Source organism: Acartia tonsa, chromosome 9 (genome assembly GCF_053477335.1).
Source record: "Acartia tonsa isolate MP-2025a chromosome 9, ASM5347733v1, whole genome shotgun sequence".
Classification (NCBI taxonomy): domain Eukaryota; kingdom Metazoa; phylum Arthropoda; class Copepoda; order Calanoida; family Acartiidae; genus Acartia; species Acartia tonsa.
In genome coordinates this window covers 45,648,980-45,672,654 of record NC_137268.1, presented here as the reverse complement: position 1 = coordinate 45,672,654, position 23,675 = coordinate 45,648,980, and the positions used below count along the sequence as shown (strand labels likewise).

The following is a 23,675-nucleotide window of genomic DNA, read 5'->3' as shown; positions in this document are numbered from 1 at the left end:
AAGGAATATTCCGACTTTTTTTCGAAAGTTAAGTCAGTTATTTTTTTTTAAAAACATTCATTTAATAAAACTAGATTATTGTGCCTGATTGACCATCTAAAATAATCAATCTATTACTGATTAAAAGAAAGCAGAGAAAAGGTGCTAAAGTACTTGAGATTCGACAAAAGGTAAGGAATCAAAAACAAGTATAAGAATATCTATTAGTAGCAAAGCTAAACAATTTTTTTTTAGCTAGACCAAGAAAAAAAGTTTGAGAGCTTATAAATCTTCATAGAAAATTCCAAAGGATTATCTTATATAGCAGCTAAATTATGCAATACAATTTCCACAGCTTAAAATCCATTAGACATGAGGACCAAGTAATCTACACAGTAGCTACTCTACTTAAAATAACCTAAATCATTTAATCCACCCCACCCAAGTCTGAGGGATTAAATGACTTCCAAGAATAGAAGTGTGGATTAAACATCCCATTTGAAAAAAAAGATTACAATAACAACAAGTAGACAGATTACTCCAACTACCCCTTTTCAATAAAGAGCACAAAATTGTATTTTAAAGGGGGACGGGCATTAGTCTTTAAAAAATATACAACCCAAAACAGGGGTGGGATGATTTCTATATGAAAGACAAATTCTTTTTAGCTTACTAATAATATTGAACTAGATCGATACGAGATTAGTTATGATTAATAAACCTTACACCAGATTTTCATGTACGCCAATAAAGTAAAACTTGTGGCTGGCTAAAGTAACGATCTCCTTGATCCACCACCTTCACCCCCACCCCTCCTACTGGATGAAGGAAATGATTAATAAGTGATGTCAATGGTAGCAACCTTAATTGACATTTTTTTCCTGTCATAATATTCACATATATTCTATTATCAATTCCCTTCCTATTCTCTCTTCCAATAAAGAAATCAATTTCTTTATGAGCTACTTGATTAGAGCTTGATTAAGAGCTTCAGAATGATGCACGGTAAAAGAGCAAAAAGTGAGCGTTAAAAATGTGTTTAGGTGGTTGCTGTCCACACAAAAACAGCATTTCAAAAGTTGTCCCAAAAAGTTTCTAATCTGTTTTTATCTCTTAATTAAATTACCTACCTACTTTTCTCTTTTTTTTTTAAATATAAAATAACAATTTTTAACAAAAAATAAACTTCTGAGATAAGACAATAGACGATAATTTGATGTATATCTCCAATCATTATTAGCAAAATTATCCCTTCTGTCGATTATAAGTACAAAAGATTTGATGTAAAGTATCTCAAGTTTTAAAGACAGCAATTGCAATAATATCTTATAAATATCTAAGCTAAAATATTGGTTTGAAAGTATCAGCAACATTGCAGGCACACACACACAAACACTCATAGATAGGTAGGCATTGGAGCCAAAACTAATATGCTGCACAGCGGTATATAATATCAGTAAGCATTCAATTACGCAAAATGTCAATTTCACAAAATGTTTCACATTTCCAAACAATAGCAATGGATGTAGAATATACGTAGAAAATTGTCAATTATCAATTTAGCTTGATAACATAGAACTCGTTTAAAGAGGATAGGGTAAAGGAGGTGAGAAAGGGGGAATCGTTATTTTAGTTAGCTGCAAGTTTCATTTAATTGGAGAACATGAAAATCTGGTGTAAGATCCTAGTAATAATATATCCATTACAATAGCATATAAATTCAAAGGGATGTTTACTAGATAAAGGGAAGTTTGCGCTGTAGAAATAATGTGCGATTCTGATGACTTACCAGTTTTATACACATGCGGCTGTGAATGCACAACTACGATATCACCTCTCACAGCCGAATAGAGAGGAGAAAATTTTAAACATTTCAGACTCATTTCTTAATACGGCGAGGGTAAATATAATAATCCAAAAGAAATTTTTCCATTTAAAAACTTAATTTTAAAAGACGTTATACTGTAAGATATTGATTAAAAAGAAGCTAAATTGTTCTTTGTTGTAACAAGAATCATCATAAAAAGTTGATCCAACGAATTTAAGATGCTTAAATTAAAACTTAAAGCCATTTCGCCTTTAAACCACTACAAAATATATATATTTTATTGGAGGAAGGGGAGGGGGGGGGGGATTTATCCCTGTAGAAATTAGCAGTTTTTGAACCGGAGAAATTTGATAGTAAAAAGTCTTGGTATTAAGACAGGTTTATAGAATAGAAATAGGAGAGTAGAAGAATATTCTGAACCCTTTATTCGTCAAATCTAAGAGAGAACATTCCTAGCAGACAAAAGTATTGTTTACTTTCGACTCAAGCTGATGTGGATTCTTAAAAAATGATAGACTCGCTATTCGATAGTGAGGCAAAATTATTTTTGTGAAAAATCATCCAAAAGCACATTAAAAATCTACAAAAATTAAACAAAATCATATGTTAATAACCCTCTTAAGATTTTATTTCATTTTTGTAAATTTTTTTATTCGATTTTGGAGGATTTTTCACAAAAATAATTTTGCCTCACCAGCGAGTTGCCAGCCTAACTTTTTTTTTAAGAATCCAACTTTGTTTCAAGCTTTCAAATTGTAAACGAAATTTTTGGGCAATTAATTCTGATTCCGCAAAGCTTTCTACTAAGAAAATATACTGTTAACAGCTGACTTTTATGTATGTATGAAATGAAAAAAAACATGCCTTCGTAGGAAAATGTGTACATAATTTCAACCAATGAGATCCAATGTAAATTCCGATGCGATTCTCCTATTGGCTCAATCAGACATTCCCTCTCTTTCTTAGTACCTTTATTGTTTATAGGTAGCTTCAGTTTTTTGGGGAGTGTGGAAATTAATTAACCAATCATGATATTCAAAAAATTGTTTGTTTGACATCTAAGTATACATGAGGTTAATGATAGTGTAACAGTTAGGACTAATAAATGTTTTCTCAATAAAAATGTCTTAATTACGTAGGTATTTAAGTTTATTGTTCTTTTTTAGTTGTTAGACGGCCACAACTTGGTTAGCTTCCATATTGTGTTTGATTGAATGGTCTGATGTATTTAATACACATTTTAATTTAAATTACCCTTCACAAGAAAAACTGCTTTAGTTTAGGCAGCCAAAACACTGCAAAAAAACCAAGAGGGGTTCTTGCAGGGAGGGAGGGGACATTGGACTGTAAATTATACTCGTACCCAAAGTTTAATAAACACATTCTCTCATTTGTTAAAATCAAGCAAGTAAAAAGGTTAAAAAGGGCTTTAACCCCCTAATCTTAAAAAAAATAAAATCATGTACATTATAATCTAAACATGACGAGGGTAAAAAAATAGTTGAAGCTAATTTAAAACACCAAATTATCACGAAAAATGGTTACTGATCACGTACATGTATGAAAAGAATGCTTTAGAAGGGAGGTTAAAAAACAGAACGGTTTTGTCCATAATTAACAAAGCAATTACAAGCCTTGAACAGTTGAAATTATTATTATTCTATGATAAAACTTTGAAAAAGTGGCTACAATATATGTTTAAAAAGTACAAAAGATGCCTTAGTTGTAGAATAGCTGGCCTACTAAAAATATTACTCAATAAAAACATGACATTTTTAGGACCCGTTTTTGTTTTAACATTCTTTTAAAATTCATTGCTTTTTTACATCCTTTATAAAACATCAACTTATCAAATTACAAAAAGAGGGCTTTTCGTATTTTTTTTATTAATCTATAAAAGATTTTATAATCTTTTTCCGTAGGTTTGAAAATATGTCCATTTTTATTGCATCTACTTAAAGAATAAAACAGATTAACAGATTTTTGTTATTTTAATAGAATAAAAATAGTTTAAGTATAGATAAAAAAAACAACAAGGATCATAAGGAAAGACAAAATTGATATAGACCCTCAATCATAATTAACATAATTACCCCATCTGTAGAATAAAACTATTGATGGAAAAGTTTAGACACTGCTATTTTAATATTTGATAATAATTCCAGCAGTTTTAAGCTAATTTGGGTACTAGTAGGTATAATATAAGTCCAATGACCTATCCCACCCTGCATCTGTGAAACTTACAACTTTGCTGTTTTTTAAAAGCGAAGCTTTTCTATAATTAGGGTCCGTCCGTCCGTACGTCCGTCCGTCCGTCCGTCCGAGATAGATAGCTTTTATTCATTAATTTAGGCATGTTAGAATTGTCCTATCGATTTCAAACTTTGCATGATGATTCCTGTAGTAGTTGGGTACGATTTAGAAAGCGTAGCAACTCTATAATCATTACCAGAATGTCCGTACGTCCATTTTAAACATGTTGATTTTTCTACTTTTTTAACAACAAATTTTCAAGTGTTTTAATTATCAGTTTGATCTGATTTTTGGTATATTGATTCCTGGGACAAAAAAGAACAATATTATAAGCGAAGCAACTCTATAATCAAGTCCAAAAATGTAAGTATGTCCATAAACATTATCCTGTTTTTAAGCAGTTTTTTAACAAATTTACCTACAAATTTGATACGACATTTTTACATTTATGTTCCGATTTTTCAGTTCAGATACTATACAAGTGTTAATGTCCGTTTGTCCTACCGTTTCAGTGCTTCGCTTTTATGGATGTTGTCAACCTTGTTATATAGTTGCTTCGCTGCTAAAAAGGTGAATAGAAAGAAGATCAGCTACTAAATGAACTGCTATTGAAAAAGTACTAAAAAAATGTGCCCTAGTCATCCATTCGTGCGTGGTGTGCATTGAATTCCGCGAATTAGAAAACAGCATAGTGTGATTTTTCACAATAGCAACAAGGCATTAAGTTAATGTATAAGAATAGAGGAGGTATGAACTCTGCCCACATGGCGGGGACCCTGCCCCGATATTGTACACGGTCATTGAAATCAGGTAATAGCGTCGGAAATATGAACGCAGCCAAGTCCCTACAAAATAACAAAAAGCAATTTGAAAGTAGACAAAAAGAGTCTCCACCATTTAAGCCAAGTAGTTGTCAGATTTATAAATCTATAATTATAGATCTATTATAAAAGCAAAGGTAAAGGGACAGTTAATGATGTAGCGATAATACGCGATCCTAATAATATGACAATGAGATACATGCGTGGAACTGAAAGGACACCGTCGTGTTTATATTGTAAGAGTCAAAACTCCTAATTTGGAGAGTATTTAAACTAGATTTTTCTACATACTCATCCTGATCGAAAAGGACATGGTAAAAGATAATGAAAATCAAATTTAAAATGTATAATCCAGCCAACTACCTACCTAACCCAAGTGCTGGAGATCCTTTTCGTAAATTTCTTTTTGTTCTTTTGTAGATGCTCGACTGTGTTTACATTTCAAAGACCCAATACAAAATCTGGACAGGGTCCCCGCCCTGTGGACCCAACTACATATAGCTCATGTCTCCTCTTTTATATTACTTAATGACGTATAAAAAATGGTCTTGGCTGACAGAGGTCATGATTTGACAAGACAACGTTTAATCAAAGAAAATTACAATATCTTTTATTGATTGATTTTCCTAATAAAAACCTCTATCCCCAAGTTTTAAAACTAGGCTATTATTTTTAACCAACTCATCCTTACTATTAAAACGTCTAGACTGAAATGCTACTCTATAATGAAGTCAGTCCTCCGTTAGTTCTTGATTTTTAATATTTAATTGAGACGTTACAATATTAGGTACACATTTTCTTTCTAATATTTAATCTATTTATATAAATAACAAATCTGCTTAAATCTCAACAGTTAACCTACTCATTATTCCATCAAAAGAGCCTTTTCTGTATTTTTGTAAAAACAAGGCATGCTATTATTATTATTAGCACGAAAAATAGAGTAATATTAACAGATCTATAATTTAGATGAATATACAGACAAATACCTCCCTTTCTTTTTCAAAGACCTCTTTCATCTGCTTCTAAATTATTTTCTGCTTCTTGGCTGTGCTAATATAAGCGACACAATTGGTTGATTTTCAATGACCCAATAGAAGGGTTGCACACACATGGGGGTTGCGATGGGGAGATACAGTTATTTAACCCTTCCTCCCTCTAGTGTTTTACTCTAATGTAATATTACTTGTTTATCAGCTATTTAAATGAATAAATAAAGGCATTTACACAAAAACAGACAGACACACACACAGACAGAGCTATTAATAAGCCAGTAGATATTAATGACCTTCAATGCATATTATTAATTTCTAGGACAGAGAAATGTATTATGATAACAATATAGGAACCTTAGATTAGAAGTAATTGGTGGAAACGTTTAGTCACTATTAGTTATACAATTTTATTTAATATTTAGTAATAAATCCCTTCAACTCTTAAAGCTTGCAAATATTATAACAAGTTTAAATGCTTTGGGGGTCAGAATAATTTACAGTCCAATGTCCTCTCCCTCCCTGCATATTCTTTGTGTAACTATGTATCTCGGTAACAGCTCTAGTAAGACATTTTAAAGGGGATTTTGTGAACTATTTGTAGCAAATATATTCTTTAGTTCAGAATATCTATTCCTACCCCGTATAAATACAGGCAAATATGCCTAGCCATAATTATCACACACAACTAAATAACGTTTCGTTCAGTCAGCCAAGAATCACGCGACTTTAGCGTTAAGGGTCACGCGTTTGACATACTATAGACGTTGAAAATCGTACCTTCTGCTGCTATGTGTGTTGCGTGATAAGATTAGTGAATATTTAAGCCTAATAAGCAAGAGATATTTGCAAGTTTCTTCATGTATTAGAGTAAAACACTATAGGGAGAAAGGATTAAATAGCTGTATTTCCCTATCGCAATCACCTTATGCCGACTCTCAATTGTGTCTTTGAAAATCAACCAATATGGTAACAGGAATATTAACACAGCCAAGTAGCAGAAAAAAAAAATTTGCTAGCAGACGAAAAAGGTTATTGAAAAAAAAAGGGGGGGTAGTAATCTGTATTTACATGTATACAAAAGATCTGTTCTTCGTGTGCTATTTTCATATACATATATCTCATTTTTTGTGACATTTATAGAACACTTATTATACACACCCTTATTTCTAGCGACCCTTACCGCGTGGACGCGTCCCCGCAGGGGAAGTGGGAAGTTAGGTAATTAATGTAAAATTTCGTGATTCATAGATAGATAGATAGATACCTTGTGGATAGACAGATTTTGTTTCATGTCTTTAAATATTTTTGGAGGGTAAAAATGTAAAACCGTTCATTTAAGGAAAATTAACCATGCGGAAATGGGCATGTAATTTATACTGGTACCCAAAGTTATAATAAATATGTCCTATCATTAAAACGTTAGGAACTTTTAATGATTGGTTACTAAAAACTAGCAATGTTTATTGGTACATTTTATGCTGTTTTAAATGAATGCAATTTTTGATACGCTGATTAAACTTAAAATTCTAACGTTCAAGGAGAACTTTAATGTATATTTATTTCAATTATTAATACCTAACAAAATTATGACTTATTTTTAGTAAAATTCTAATCAAGTGAATTAATTTCAATAAAAAATAAAAACAAATAAAGATTCAAGTCAATTTAAGTATGTTATTAGGCAAATTACATTAAAACGTAAAAAACAAATTAATTAAACCAAAATAAAGTGTATACCAACTAAAAATAACACAAACATTATATGATTAAAATCTCTATGAATATCCCCCCCCCCCCTATCCCTTAGGGTAAATTTACCAAGGAGGGGTAGTGGGGGGGGGATATAATACCATCTCACGATTTTCTCATAAAATTTGAACAAGGGTAGCCGCAATATACAAAGTGTCCAACCCCCTCCACAAAATCCAACAGAATAGCAAATTTATTACTACAGCATCAAAACCCAGGGACCTAGATGGATAAGACAATGGCCACTAAATTGATGTACATCCCCAATGATTATACTCAAAACTACCCCTTCTGTAGGTTAAAATTAGTGGTCGAAACGTCTGAACCCTCATCTTAATGAATCAACCAATCAAAATTCATTCAAATCTCCAAAGTTCCTAAAAGCTATTTGGAGACTAATTTAAAAAACGCCCCATTGTCCCCTCTCTCCCACTCTAATGACCAACCCTTTGCTAGATTACAAACATAGGATTTAAAAATGATTAACTTGAATAATTTAACTTGTAGAAATGATTGAACACTAAGTAATATTACCTATCCAAGGTATTCACACACAAAAATAGCAATTACAGCATGCTATAGTATATAAGATGCCAATAAAACAACATTTTGTTTGAGTAATGATCATTTTTGCCAACATAAAATTAAGTGTCAACTGAGTTTTTTATAAGATTATAAATACTCTTGTTTTTAAAAGAAGAACTTTTGGTTGTTTGATGGAAACGCCCTACCTAACCTAAACCCACTTATTACTATTGATATATTTTAAGTGGCATTGGTTCTCAGTGGGAGGGGAGGGGGGATTACTTACTACTTACATTAAACTATGAGCCAAGTAAGAGGACGTGGGGTGATCAGGGGGTGGGGGGGGGGGGGGGGTCCTTAAAATATTTGCGAAATTTTTCCTTAATGCCCCTAGCATGAAATAATTATATATATTAAATAATATATCATTAAAATATATTAATATTAATCCTAAGTAGGTCGAAACAAGGATTGTTTTGGCTATAATGGATATGCTATTTTTTTCAAATAGTCCGCCCATCAATTGGGTAGATAGTTTATGAATCTTTAAAATCAGTCAATAAATATGAAAATTGGTTTCAACTGAGGTGGTTTCTTTTTAATCTTACCTAAAATAAAATACAAAATATCAAAATATGAAGAAAAAAACACAGTAAACTTTAGAACAGAATTTATATCATGAAAATGTAATCTACTGAATGTGTATATAGTGTATCCTATTATATAAAGTAGTAAGCATTTTTTGTCTGTCCCGAAGGATTTCGCTGACCGCTAAACCGATATTGTTCTCCTTTAAGGTGAAGCTTCTTATAAGTCATGGGAATGTTTTAAACTATTTTTAGGGATGGTGTCTTCCATCACCTCCCCCTCCAAAAAAATTCAAAATGGGATAAGGTCGACTTTTCCCTCTCCTACCTTAAGTGCCCCTAGAGGCTTCTAGGGGCGTAGCCGCTAGTAAACTTAATAAAGTAACAGATAGACAAACAGACAGACCCTAGTTACAATTTTTTTTTCTAACATTGTTTTATAATATTCAAATAAGTTCTAAGTTTTTATAATGGGGTAATAGGAGCCTTAGAAAGCGTAATAAAAATGGCAACGTAAAAAAACCTTAAACAATGTTGATACAAAACTGGCAATTTTAAGCATTATAAAATTAATGTATATTCAAAAGTAAAATATTGTAAATATTGTTCAGGTCACTCAAAAAGAATATTGAATTTAGTACCTATTATACCTAAGGTTTAAGGAAACGATTAGTTACATAATAAAACCACTTTTTAAAAAACCATGTAGTTTTGTTAAGCTTTTTTGAAGGCACGCCTATAAAGATAAAGAAGCATTAAGTAGTCTAATATTAGTGACGATAAAACGCTCTATGGGAGATTTTTACATTTTGTTTTAGGGCTTTTTCGAATGCAGGGATAGTTATTCTGAAAAAAAAACAGTAGAGCATCACAAGTTCGAATCTAGTCCAAACCGTATCATACTAAAGAAGTTAACAATGGTACTGCTGCTATAATTGGCACGTAACACTAATAGTGGGAGTAAGGGAATGCCTTGGCCCTTAAACATTATTACTATTATAAAAACGCGCAACCCATTACCATGTACAGTTTGGAAAAAGTATGATTGTTAATTCAGAAATCTTCACTTAAATTACAGAAGCATATCTTAAATATAAGCCGAGAAAATTATATTTTACAAAAAAAACACCCTAACGTACTTGAGAATAATTTTCTCTATCTTATAAGATGAATTACAAAAGCTTTTTAGGGCCTCTAAGGCTTAAGAAGCTTAAAAGAGCATAGATTCTCTATGATTCAATCTGTAGGTATGTTTACAGAAAAAGATACAATTTTCTACCTTTTTAAAATGTTAAAAGGTGTTACTTTTAAAAAGCTAAAATCGTAGATGCAATATAGATTTATGTTTTCTTGTGGGTTATCTTATGGATGTTGTCATCCCTGTTTTATTAGAAATATAAAGAGATTATAGTTTATATTATGGCCAGTAGTTGAGCAGGATCAAATAAAATATATCATTCAAACCAATAGTGAATGGATATACAATACGTGGAAATTGTGACATGGGAATTTTATGTTGCTAATATAGTCCTCAGATATCATTGGTAGTCAGGGAAGGGGATATGGTAGTCATAAGGGGGAGGAGTGGGGGTAGTGTTGATTATTTGATATATTAGCCAGCTCACTGTTGCGTGGCCAGATGAAAAAAGTTTATTTTAGTGTTAGGGAAAATTGACTTTGCAATTGTATCAGTAAGTAGGTCTAATAACACCCTTTGCTAATTTTAAAATCCAACTAAATCTAAATTTTGAGAAAATTGCTCAAAAATTAGATTTAGTTGGATTTTGAATTTAGCAAAGGGTGTTATTAGACCTTCTTAGTGATACAATTGCAAAGTCATTTGTGCCTAGCACTAAAATAAACTTTTTTCATCTGGCCACGCAACAGTGAGCTGAAAGAAACATTTTATCAGGGTATGAGAGAATATCTCACAATATAACATATTCTTATATCCATTCCTATAGTGTGGCCACTGTGCCAATGTAATACTAACTTTTATGGCCTTTATGACAGGGGTCTTACATAGTAAGACAATGGACGATAAATTGATGTATATCCCCATTTTTAAAAAAAAATTAAACCTTTAGTAGGAAAAAATATATTTATGCAAAAATACCCAATCAAGCATTAATAAAAGTCTCCAAAGTTATCAAACCAAAAAATGAGGGAAAAGGTATAAAATTATCGCCATGCCTTTAGAGGTAAAAAATCGTGTGTAAAATTATGTCTTAAGTGATGAAGCTCGAAAATATTGGGGAAAGATACAGGTGAAGATTAATTTAAGGGTCATTGGACAATCCCTCCCTTACTTTGCATATTGAAACACAGAAATTTTGAAAGCATGTATCAGTCCCGATAGGGGGGCTGTTGTACAACCCCCTACTTTCCATGGAAAATAAAGATTAGGGGGGGGGGGGAGAATGTTTCACCCCAGGGGGCAGCTTCCTATTGTTTCTGAAACAGACAGCTTGAAAGAAAAGGGGGTTATGTTGGAAAAAGGGGTTGGGATACATTTAGTAGTAGGAGGGTCAATTACATTTTTGAAATAGGAAAAGAAACAAGTATTAGGTTAAATCTAACAGTGTCCAAACTTTTGTGCCTATAGTATGGGTAACTGTGTCTTGTCATAAGTAATGAGGTACACCAATTTATTATTCTTTGTCTTAGCCCTTTAGATTGCTGAAGGAAATAACCTTACTAATTTTCAAAGGGAATAAACTGTAGAGATGCTTCGATTATTGAAATTAAATATGCATCAAAAATCGAAAGTTATATGAATATTTCATGGAAAAAGTATCTTATTTTTTTTCCAAAAACTTTTCTAACGTAATATTTGCCTTGATGATAACATTTCAGCATGCACTTACACCTTAAAATCTTAAAAAATACATTCTGTCAAATAATGACATCTCTAATCCGTGATATGAAATAACTTCTTGAATATGTCTATCATACCCCTATCATGGATATGACCCCCCAAAAGCATGATATACAGTTTAAGATAATGGGTGATTAATTCATTTTATATTACATACCTAATAAAAGGACAAAATATTGTTTTTTTAAAAAGATTAATTCCATAAAATTATTGTTTCACATTGCATTGGAGATATCTTTTATTATACTATCCCTTTGATCCACAATAAAAATCCTATAGAGAAAATAGCATGATACTTTTCTCAAAATCTTTCATTCTTAAGTAATAGGATATAAATCAAATATTTTCTTAATAAGAAACACATTAGGACTTCCAGACAAGGCTAATTCTATCAAAGGGCTATTTGTCTTTTTAAAATAAATCAAAATACAGACAGACAGACAGATGGACTGTCATAATTTAAAAGGAGCTTTGCTATTAATGAAATCGTGAAAATACTTATTATGTAAAATAGGTTAGGTAAAATATGGGAAGGTTTAAATCAGGATGGAAGGGGAGGGGTATGGATTACGTAGCCCGCAAGGGGATCAAATACTAAACGCAGTATGGAGCATATTAGTTAACTATTTAGAATTATCCATTGTTTTAATATTGCTTTCCAAATACGAAGGATAAAATAGTTGTTTGTGTCTTATAATCTCTAAAAACGGATTTACCAATACGTCTAGCATTTTAGGTAAAGCTTTGCATTAGTCCTATCGGCCATAAAAATATTAGAAATCTTAGGACAAAGATTTTTTTTTGAAGTGCCAAAAGTTTATAAGCAAAAGCATAAAGGAATAGGTTTATAAAACTTTGGGTACCAGTATGATTTACGGTCCAATGTCCCCTTCCTACCCCACCCCTTAAAATGTCCATAAGTGGTCAATTTTAGTCAAATTGTCTCTTCCCTCCCCCCCCCCCTCTACCACTATATTATGGTCATATTTAGCACGACAATAATAAATTATGACAATAGTGTTTGTTACCAATTTTTCTTTCTAAATTCAGATTAAATCTTTAGAACCAGGTGGCTGCTCCATTGTTCATAGCAATGTTCATGTATAGCAGCCAAAATATTAACACAGCAAAGAAAATATGTTCAGAAAAACTTCCGAATATTTTTAATAATACAAAAAGATTCATGTTGATATTTGACAGGGGAAAAATTGTCGTCAATTGAGGTTGCTAACTTAAACATCAATTATTGGTCAGTTCGTTCATATAGTAGGAGGGGAGTGGATGGGATAGGGGCGTTGATGGGGGTAGAGCGTTATTTTCGCCATCTACAAGTTTTACTTTTTTAGAGTACATATTAATCTGGTGTAAGATCCAAGAAATAATAAATCTATGGTTAAGGCAAAATGTTTATTGTGATATACCTACTGATCCTAAGATTTTCAAAAAAAAATTGGTTTCGCTATCTTCAAAAATGACTGCAATATAAAAACACCGTAGGTATATTTATATGTAACAATGTCACTGCGTGAAATACAGATAAATATTCAAAACAAAATATTCTAATTATTTTCAAAAATGTATAGCTGAAAATATAGAGGGGGATATAGCAATTGAGACAAAAGATAATCTTTGTCTATCTTTTCAGAGAGTGAGGGGACATTGTTTATTACACTAGGCCCCAAAGTTCTAAAATGACTTTTTCTCATTCGTTGGCTCAAAAACTTTGGGAACTTTTATTGAATTTTGATTGGTCGGTTAATTAAGTTTGGTGTCCAAACGTTTAAACCACTAATTTATCGATCTTTCGTCTTATCCCTTTAGATCTCTGCTGCCTAGTTCAATAAAATAATAAATCAGTCCATATGTAAGATATTATCAGCTATAAGATCAATCTTTTTTATTATGGTATTTACATATTTTTTTTATAAAAATATAAAAAAAACAACGACCATTATGTTCATAAGTAGCGCAGCAATAACAAGATTTCCGTGGATATTAGAATTAAAAATTCTAAGATTAAAACCAGTTTTTTTAGTCCTAAGGGGTCGAAGGCCTGGGCTAACAAAAATAAATTTAATAGTCGTCAAATATTGCCCGTAATTCTATTCTATACATGATATTTCAGTAAGGCAGAGAAACGGTTATATCGAAGCCAAATAATACAGTAATATGAGTATGTGTATAGTGAAATTTTTGTAGTCTCGTGACGGACAGACGGACGGACAAAGCATAATCATAAAGTAGCTACGCTAAGTACTGAAAATAATCATTAATCATGTATGAAAAATAACAAGTATTGCAATCTATGAATAAAATTAAGTTTTTGTAAAACTTCTTACGTGTAAAAAAAATTAAATGTATGCCTGTTTATTAGGATCTTACATACCGATTTATAAAGAAAGCTGTAAGATTTACAAAAAGAAACTTTTATTTCCAAGAATGGAGGTAGAACAGTTTTCTATGGATAAAATATTGCTAGGAAGTTATTATTTGTTGTGTAAAAAGAAACACAAACAAACAATGTTGCTCCAAAATGACACTTAAGTTACTTTTGCTCTTAATTAGAGTAATTTTCAAAACAGCAAACATTATAAAATAGCATGAAAAGTAAAATTTTGTTAAATCTAGTATTTTAGCATCCTATAAATAAAAGTAGCCTGCTCAATGTTTTTGGCTGTTTATATTAAATTAATAGGTATAACTTTTGAAAATCCTATTTGCTATATTTTACGATTTTTTAGCGATATTATCAAAACACTTGTATGGCCCTAATGAGTGTTTTGAAACGTCTGATAACAATCTGTAGAACCAACCAGGACAATTATGTCCGTAAGTGGCGCAGCAAGCAATAGTGGGCCAACTAAAGGTAACAGTAAGATATTATGCAGTAAAAATAGAAGAAAATTTTGGGCACTCAGAAAAGTTTGCCTTTTTTTGGAGGTATTAACGATAAATCATTATATACTATGTTAATACTTTTCAATGGACGTAAATTATTTGTAGAGTAGCTTCGCTACTAAAAAAGATTCTTATAAAACATATTTACAATAGAAATACAGTTATGGGTAACGTAAATCTCTGTTGTCATAGATCTGTTGTGTAAGACTTTAGGAATGACGTCTATGGCAGGTTAATGAACTACAGTAGTAATGATATTAGGGTTTTTAAAGCTATTTTAACTTTTTCTTTAGGTCCTAAAAAACTAAAGGTTTTTAACTTTTTACATCATTGTGAATGATATTTTTTTTCAACAAAACGTATTTGACAACATATTATGTTAAAAAAAAACTTCTTTGGATAAAAATAAAATATTCCTATTGTTTTGAAACTGTTCTTTATTATAAGGAAAGCACATAAGAAATAAGGGCTGGTACAAAGTAGTTTTGGTATAGCTCAAATACAGCAAAAATAATTTCTACAGTCAAAATATGATCATTATTAAGACAAAATATATTATATTTATTTATGCTTATTAGAATGAAAACTTATATATAGTAGGATTTTAGGGTCAATTGACCGCGGATACACATATGATTAATCCTAAGATTCCTATTTGCGTTGCCATAAAAATGCTAATTTCTACTATTTCTTCTGCTGTTTTGTATCAACATAGAAAATATACCTACTGCTTTAGTTTAGAAAAATAAAGTACCCGCAGAAATATACAAATCAACCACTTCGGGTCTTTTTATCAAATGGATTCCTTGGGATTTAATATGAAATGTTTACAGGGAAAGAAAGAGGGGACATTTGACTGTAATTTACACTGGTACGCATTCGTTAGCCCAAAAAGTTGGATAATTTAATGAAATCTAGATTAATTGGTAAAATTTTTCAGTGTCAAAACTTTCAAACCAATAATTTTAGGGGTTATTAATTTTTTTATCATTGGGGGAAGTACATCAAATTATTGTCCATGGTCTTATAAAACTAACGAGGTACTAAAAATATAGAACACATAAGTTTAAAATTGATTAAAATCGCTAGATATGGAAACCCTACGATACCGTGTTATGCACAAATGGGATCCTTTTTAAAAACCAACGTACGGACCTTATGTGTTGTTTATGTTGGTCTAATTGAATATATTACATAGATTTTTATCAACAAAATATAGTCAATGTTTTCACACTTCTGCAAAAAGAATATTTCTTTTCTTTATTTATGACAGTTAAAGAAAGCTTTTTTTTACAAAAGAATCAGAAATCAATGAATACTGTCTAAATAAAGAAAAGCCGAATTCAAGCTGCCTAAACAGCGATTCATATTTTAACCAATAAAAAACTATTTTGCATACAACTATACCTAAACAGATTCAATGATTAATTATATGTATAAGACTTTAAATGTTAGATTTGCTGTATTTCTACTTTTATTTTAGCTTTTTGTATGGTACACTTTAAATCGTTATTTTCAGTTTTAAAAATTCGTTGGGATAATTTTAATATCATTTGCATATACCCCAAAATATATAGATAAAGTTGTTTAATTACATAGAAAAGAAGAAGGGGGGGGGGGGGGTGTTTAACTTGTCGACTTGTACTTTATTGTAAAGTTGGTGAAAATTGTCTGTTTCAACTTTAAGTACTTTAATCATCACTGTTCTAATAAAAGGCTTTTATTGGGTACAATTCTTTTAGAAAATCAGCAATAAAAGCATATGATTTCTAAAGCCTAATATGTACCTATATACTAATATAAAATAATGTGTAAGCTAAACACTTATATAGGCTTGTAATGTATTATCATAGACCATCACAAATTAGTCATACTTTTAGAAACACAAAATTTTCATAAATCGATCATGGATTTTTAAATAAAACTAATAATTCCATTAATGACCTTAAGATTTATCAGGGATCTAAAGTGATAAGACAATGACCGAGATTTATGTACATTTCAAGCGATAATTGACAAAATTACCCCAACTCTGTAGATTTAAATTGGTAGTTGAAACATTTGAACACTCAACTTAATGAGCCACCCAATCAATATTCACTAAAGATCCCAAAGTTTTTATTATAAAAGTTTGGGGACTAGTGTAATAAATAACCCATTGTCCCACCGCCTTCTCTATGGGATTTAAATCATAAATCCACCATTCAAGACAAGACCTTGCATCAAAAATTTTCGTCTAATGTGTACTAATAGTGGCCTTAAGATTCTGAGAATTTTTGTTATGACTTTCCGATGCATGACTAATTCACAAAGGGGATTAGGGCCCTAGAATGGTATCCCGATTCTTAAAATATAGACATTCCATTAAATGTGTCAGGTAAAAAATAACCCTAAAAAAGTAATTAAGAACATTAATGTCCTAAAAAATTGAAAACTTAAAATTATGTCATAAAATCACGAAACCTTGCATACCCCATGAATTGTCATAAACAAAAATGGACTAATTTAAGAATCAGTCTTAAAATCGGTTTCACTTATTCAATATAAAATAAATCTATATTCAAAACCATTCTGGTAAGAAGTTCTACATACTTAATGCCACTTGAAGGCCGTTTATAGGGTATTAAGCTATACAAATTGTGAATTATAATTGGAAGAACATAGACGTCTAAAATTAACGTTAAGGTTCTTGATTCCGAGAAAGAAAAAACAGGACATACCTAAAAAAAAAACAGATAAATATTAAAATATTATACGCAAAATATATGATTAAAATAGATTGAAGTTTACCAATGAAAATAGCTTAGTTCTTATTGGATGTATCAAGAACATAAATTCATTATTATCCTTTTATATAAGTAGAAAGTTATTTTTGATCGTTAAGATTTCGCTAACCACTGAACCGATTATTTAAGATTTCATGCCCTGGAATACAGTGGACGCAGCCGCTAGCATAAATAAACAATCCTTAGGTAAGGCTAACAACTAACAAGGCCTTATTACTATGCATGAGGCGAAGCAAACATATCGTAAACTAAAAGCCAAATAACAACACGTAAACCAAGAACCATTGTGCCCCACCCCTTAATATTAAACTCAAGTACTATTGGGGTTGGGATAAATATTCTATAAAAAAAACTTAACAATAATAACTAATATTTCCCCAATTTTCTAATTATTTTTTAGCATGTAAAGTGGGCAGTGGACTACAAAGTACAAAGGTACCCAAAGTTTTATAAACACTACCATCTCTAACTCATTTACTTAAACCTTTGGTTACTTTTATCAAATACTGATATTGTACAACAAATTTCACTGATAATTTTTATCTACAAAAGGGGTAATTTTGATTTTTGTAAATGGGGTGTACATCATTTTATCCACCATTGATTTGTCCCTTAAGATCTCGGAATTTTGTAGAATCAATTCTACAAAGTACCAATCCCCCACTCTCTCGAAAAACCATGTAAAACACCCAAAAACATATCAAAACAACAACTTAACCCCCCCTCCGTAAACCCCACGTTATTGTTTCCTGTACTTAAATAAATTCATGAAAACACCCCCACCCCATATGTAGTTTCCTTCTTAAAGGCGTTTTTTCATTGTAGAGAATGTTAATATTTGCAGCTAGCTTTTTTGTCTTACTTTTTTAATTTTACTTTAATTCTCATAAGAAAAATATAATAACTACCTACCTATATATATAAAAAGTTTTCATATTAATTTTTCTCGCTTAACTATTATCGTTTTAATCTAAAACTTATCTTTTTTGAGGAAACGTCTTTTTGTTTATTACTTATGGTGTTTAAAGGCATATGATTACTATAATACATAAAACCTATATCCTTTAATCCCACCCTTATAAAATATGTGGAAAAACATAAGCACCCCGTAGATTTTAATCGTTTTGAACCATGTAATGTTTTTGTATATTAATAAAGATACTGCAGACCTTAAAATGTGGAAATCAGGTTGAAAATATAAATAAACACGCATGGGCTATACTTTAAATCGACTAAAATTGTAGGATGGTTAAAATAAGGTGATGATCAAAAAAATATATTTTAAATCCTAGTTTGTCCTGTATTCTTAATGAAATGAACTATAGATAAAAAAATTTCTAAAGTTAACATAAATTACTGTTCTATTACTGTTTTGAACTTAAAACACACAACCTTTACGGATTTTACCCGCAATCTACCTTTCATTTTTTTATGGAGGGTAAAACAGTTAAGTTCTAATTTCTTGGGAAACCCAATAAATTGCCATGAAAATTTGTCCAAAACTTGATCATAAATCAAATTAAGAACTTTATATTCAGGGAAGGAGAGACAGCACCTAAATTTTAAATTTTTTCCGTAATTCATAAAATTATTATTAGGAACTGAGCCAAGAGGCTCTATTTTCAGCATGTTAATTGGAATTATTTGTTGTAATTGTTATTAACAAATAAATATAACAAAATATTTGTTTGGACTGTAATATGTTGGTTTTTTTTTATGGGGGAGGGTGTCATTTCCCCCCCTCCCTGGCTGTAATCAACCATAAATCAAGAAGAGGACTCTAAATCAACCCCACCTCTTCCCAAAACCATTTCCCAAACAAACACCCCCCTCTTATTTAAAGGGATAGTACCTACAACTTGAGTTTTTTTTGTGGATTTTATAATAGATCAGGACAGAGAAACTACCTAAAAGTTTTCGAATAAAATTGCTAATCTGAAATGGTTGTAATATCAAGTACCTAAGCTTTCTAAATATATTTGGGTGGTTCTTAGCTATTTTACAGACCTACCCAGCACTCTCCTAGGGTATTTTTATTGATACCAACAAATGAATTTTAAAATATGCTATAAAAAATCAATATAGGTAGGTATGTATACATAATAAAAACAATTTTAAAAATCTTCCAACACATTTTGAATTAATGAGCGAGGGTCCTTTTAATCTTGAAGACAATGGGATGGGTCATTAAGTATTGGGGCTTAACAAAAATTGTATGTTAATATAAAACAGTTAAAAACTTTGTTAAATAGCAAGTTTGCATCTGATTTTCTATTCTCATTTTATCACAAATAATAGGTACAAACAGACAGAAAAACAATACAATGTGTTTTAATAATGATTGTTTTAAGTTGGAGACATTTAGGTCTTATTCAGACAAAACATAGTAATCTATGACACCCAACGAAAATATTTATAAACATCTTAATACTTTATAAGTTTAAGGCTAGCGGTTACACCTTTACCATCAAAGGGCTCTGTATTCGAAGGGCAAATAAAAAAAATAGCCTAAATACATCCCAAGACTTAATATAAAAATCAAACAACTAAAAATCATGCCGGGACTGATGTGAAACTTCACTCAAATGGAGAACTTAATCGGTTCATTAGTCTTAAAGACAAAAAGATAAAAAATTGATTGAAACGTATGAACACTTAGAACCTATTTGTGTGTAATGACATGGGATTTGAGATTGATCGTTCTTTTAATAAGAATTAAACAGGAGGGGGGCTTCATATCCCCCATCCCCCTTCTTATGAAGGGGGAAGGGGCTCGAACTCTAGGTCATTGCAACCTACTGGACATTCTCACCACGGCAGGGTGGTTCTTTATACGATGAAGGGATATTTTAACTCAAGAATGATAATTTTTAAGACAAAATATTTTAATACTTTCGTGAAAAATATATAAATGTTTAACTTTAAAAAGTAAAATGGTTCTTTTTAGAAGTTTTTTTTCTAAATAAAATAATAATATCATATGGTCAAGCATGACCATACCTATCAACTAAGACATTATTTCATAAATAATAGATATAAAAAATGTCTGATTTCATTTTGTATTTTCTATAGGTAAATCTAGAGGTGGTTTTAGGCTCTTTTGAAAACTGTTACCAAATCTAAAGAAGCCCTTAGAGGCTAGGGGCAAAGCCGGTAGTTTCAACTTTTTAAGTAATGCAAAATCTTAAACTCTTGTACACATTTAATAGTAACAGACATATAGATGGACATATTGAAATATTTGGGCTTTAAAAATGATTAACATTAAGATATCATGTAAGGTGGGTTTTTAATACATTTTTATACTTTCATTAAAAATAACATGGATTTACATAGCAATCATAAGAAACATTTTTTTTACTGATGATTATCGCCTGTTCATGGGCCAAGGAATTTCTTAGACTCTTACAATAAATGTAACGCACTTGACATAACAGCAATGAAATTGCAATTTTTATAGTCTCTTGGATATTGCGGTATTGCCTGGACTTATTTTATGTTTTAAAAACTGGGCTCCTAAAAGTTAAAACAGACCTAGCCGTAGACAATGGGCAATTGAAAATGATAAACGGATGCTATGTCAGACGCGAATACAATCAAACAAATTGTGGAACAACAGGACAGACAACGATTTTTATTAAAATTAACTGGAAGCGACAAACTTACTTTTTGGCGACAGATATTTATTAGGGAAAGATCATTTGAAGATTAAATCGTATTATAGTATTATAGATTCAATGCTACGTTCTGCATTTGTTCTCTAATGGGAAATTATAGTGAGAAGTTTATTTTATCTTCCATTTAACTATCATATCTATATTCTATTTTAAGTATTTATAACCTTAACAATGATTTAAATACCTACAAAGAATACTTTTACTCAATTTGAAACATATTTTACAAAAATATTATACGGGGAAAAATCACGCAACCTCTCACGTAAATATTTATTTTGATAGAAAGTACCTATTAAGTTTTGTCTAAAGCTAAAGATCTCGAAAATAATGGTTTGAATTGGTTGTACTATTCAGGAATGTTTAATAAATGTATTAAGGAGTTTTGGGCAACTTTTTACCCCTTTTAGTTGCTAGGGACAAAGTAACTATTTCTATTATTAAAAGTACTAAGGTTTTTAGTCTGAACCTTAAAATTAAAAAAAAAATAACTGATTTATTTCTCCATTGGGATGTTAAACATATGTCCAGGAATGGTTTTAGTCTATTTAATTTTTAAACTTAATCCTCTAGGTAGGCTAATGATAGTTTTAGGCAGGGTGTCGGAGCCGTATAATTTTGATGCGGCTCCGGCTCCAGCTCCTACCTTAAAATTAATATATCAATTTTTTTTCATTATTGAATTTGATAAAATAAAATAAAGAATATAAAATATTTTGCTTTTATTTGATTAAAGCTATAGGTATAAAAGTAGAAGGATGTGTGTCTATTTGTTAAGTAACAATAGTTTTTCAGTTTATTATATGGAAATAGACCGTTGCCAAATTATAATATTACTTTAAAAAATCATTTTTAGCTAATCCGGAGCCGTTTTTAACGAAAAATACGGCTCCGGATCCGGCTCCACCAAAAATGTTGCTGCTCCTGGCTCCGGCTCCGGAACACTGGTTTTAGGCGTCTGACATATTACTACACATTTTAAATACAAATCCCCTTAAATTCTAGGGGCGCAGTTGGCAGTATGATAAAATTAGTAAGAGAATTTGGATCTCCTCTGTAAGATCTCACTAACGAATGAATCTATTTAGATTTCAATTACAGTAAAACTGCACACTAAATAGCTATAATTTTGTTCAAAATTCACAGCAATAAAAATTATCATCATTAGGCCGTAAATCAAATCGTCCTCCAATGTCTTTTCCCCTAATATTCATATGGAAAATTATTGCCTCTAATAAAAAAAAAATACTAGTAACTTGGAACATAAAAGTAATCCTAGTAACTTGAACATAAATTAATCCAAGAATTTGGAACTTTAAATTGATCCTAGTAACTTGGAACATAAAAGTAATCCTAGTAATTTGGTACATAAAAGCAATCCCAGTTACTTGAAACATAAAAGTAATCCTAGTAACATGAAACATAAAAGTAATCCTAGTAACTTGAAAAATAAAAGTAATCCTAGTAACTTGGAGCATAAAAGTAATCCCAGTAACTTGAAACAAAAAAGTAATTCTAATAACTTGGAACATATAAGTAATCCTAGTAACTTGGAACATTTTGTGTAAGATGAATATTTATATAAATTTTATGCTTAGATTGTCTTTTAGATAATTAAATATAGACCAAAAATGAAAAAAGTAGTAAGATATTTGTTTGTCTGTTAAAATCTCGCTAACCACATGTCCAAAAAGTGAGTTTGATTCAGTCCATGTGATAGTTTTAGACTATTTTACTCTTAAATTTAGGACTTTGTTGGTTTTAGGCTATGTTTTCTGTTCTTACGTATACAGAGCCACTAGATGCAAGGTGGCGCAGCCGATAGACATTTAAATCAACGATTTCTAAATAACAATTAAAAATTTATATAAAACGTACCTTGCGATATTAAAAATATAACAAATGAACTAACAAAAATCATTTTCTCACTAATACGAAATTTTTGAAAATTATACATTTTTCTTCTATCTATGTTTTATATTGTTATTTTCACTCTATTTCTCATTATCTTGAAAATTCACGTTTTTAGTAAGATAGCGAAGCTTCTCTTTAATTCACTCCTTAATAAATATTCACGTATTTTTAACTAGTTTTGGACATTTTAGGTTTTTAACTCAAAAAGTACACTTTATATAAATAAGAAATTAAATTCACTTTTAAATGTTATAATACATTTTAAACTAAAGCGCGAAGCGCTAATGAATAATCACAAAAATGTGCGCTCAGTTCTTGACATCAAACACGGCCACTACCTGTTTCAAACTAAACTCTACACAGCCGCCGTAGAAAAGGGGTGGTGGGGTAGCGAGGGAAAGGTAGAGAAGAGACGGGGGTCGCCGGACTTTACTCGGCGCGTGTAAAGGGGGCAAGGATTAGTGGTTTCATAGGGGAAGGGGGAGACACGATAGTGGTATGAGTAGGTCTGAAAGGACGGTCCGCGTTTTTTCTTGTATCGCTCGATGTTTGACACTTGCGGGGGCGATGGAACGCGAAAAGTTGGCAGTTTTTGCGCAAATATGTGACTCTTTAATTATAGAGCAAAATTTTGATAAAAATGTTTACAAAACTTACAAAATAACTTACAAATCAATGTTTTAGCTTTATTGGAGCTTGTTAAATAAAAGAGGTGGAACGTCCTTTTAAACCTAAAAGAGATAAGTCTGACAAGGGGGAAGGGACAACTGACAAACTAGTAATAAGGG

At 31.0% G+C, this 23,675-nt stretch overlaps 1 protein-coding gene across 2 annotated transcripts in view; it reads right to left on the bottom strand.

Annotated features, from left to right (window-relative positions):
* The window catches only part of LOC145329057 (cell adhesion molecule DSCAM-like), a 72,305-nt gene extending 49,057 nt beyond the window's left edge, over positions 1 to 23,248 (bottom strand). For both annotated transcript variants that reach the window (XR_013882760.1, XM_080173077.1), the window contains exon 1: positions 22,852 to 23,248. Coding sequence is in view for 1 of the 2 variants with exons in the window: in XM_080173077.1 (XP_080029203.1) it covers positions 22,852 to 22,930 (79 nt within the window). In the remaining variant the exon portion in view is untranslated. The remainder of the gene's footprint in view (positions 1 to 22,851) is intronic.
* Between the last annotated feature and the right edge of the window lie 427 nt (positions 23,249 to 23,675).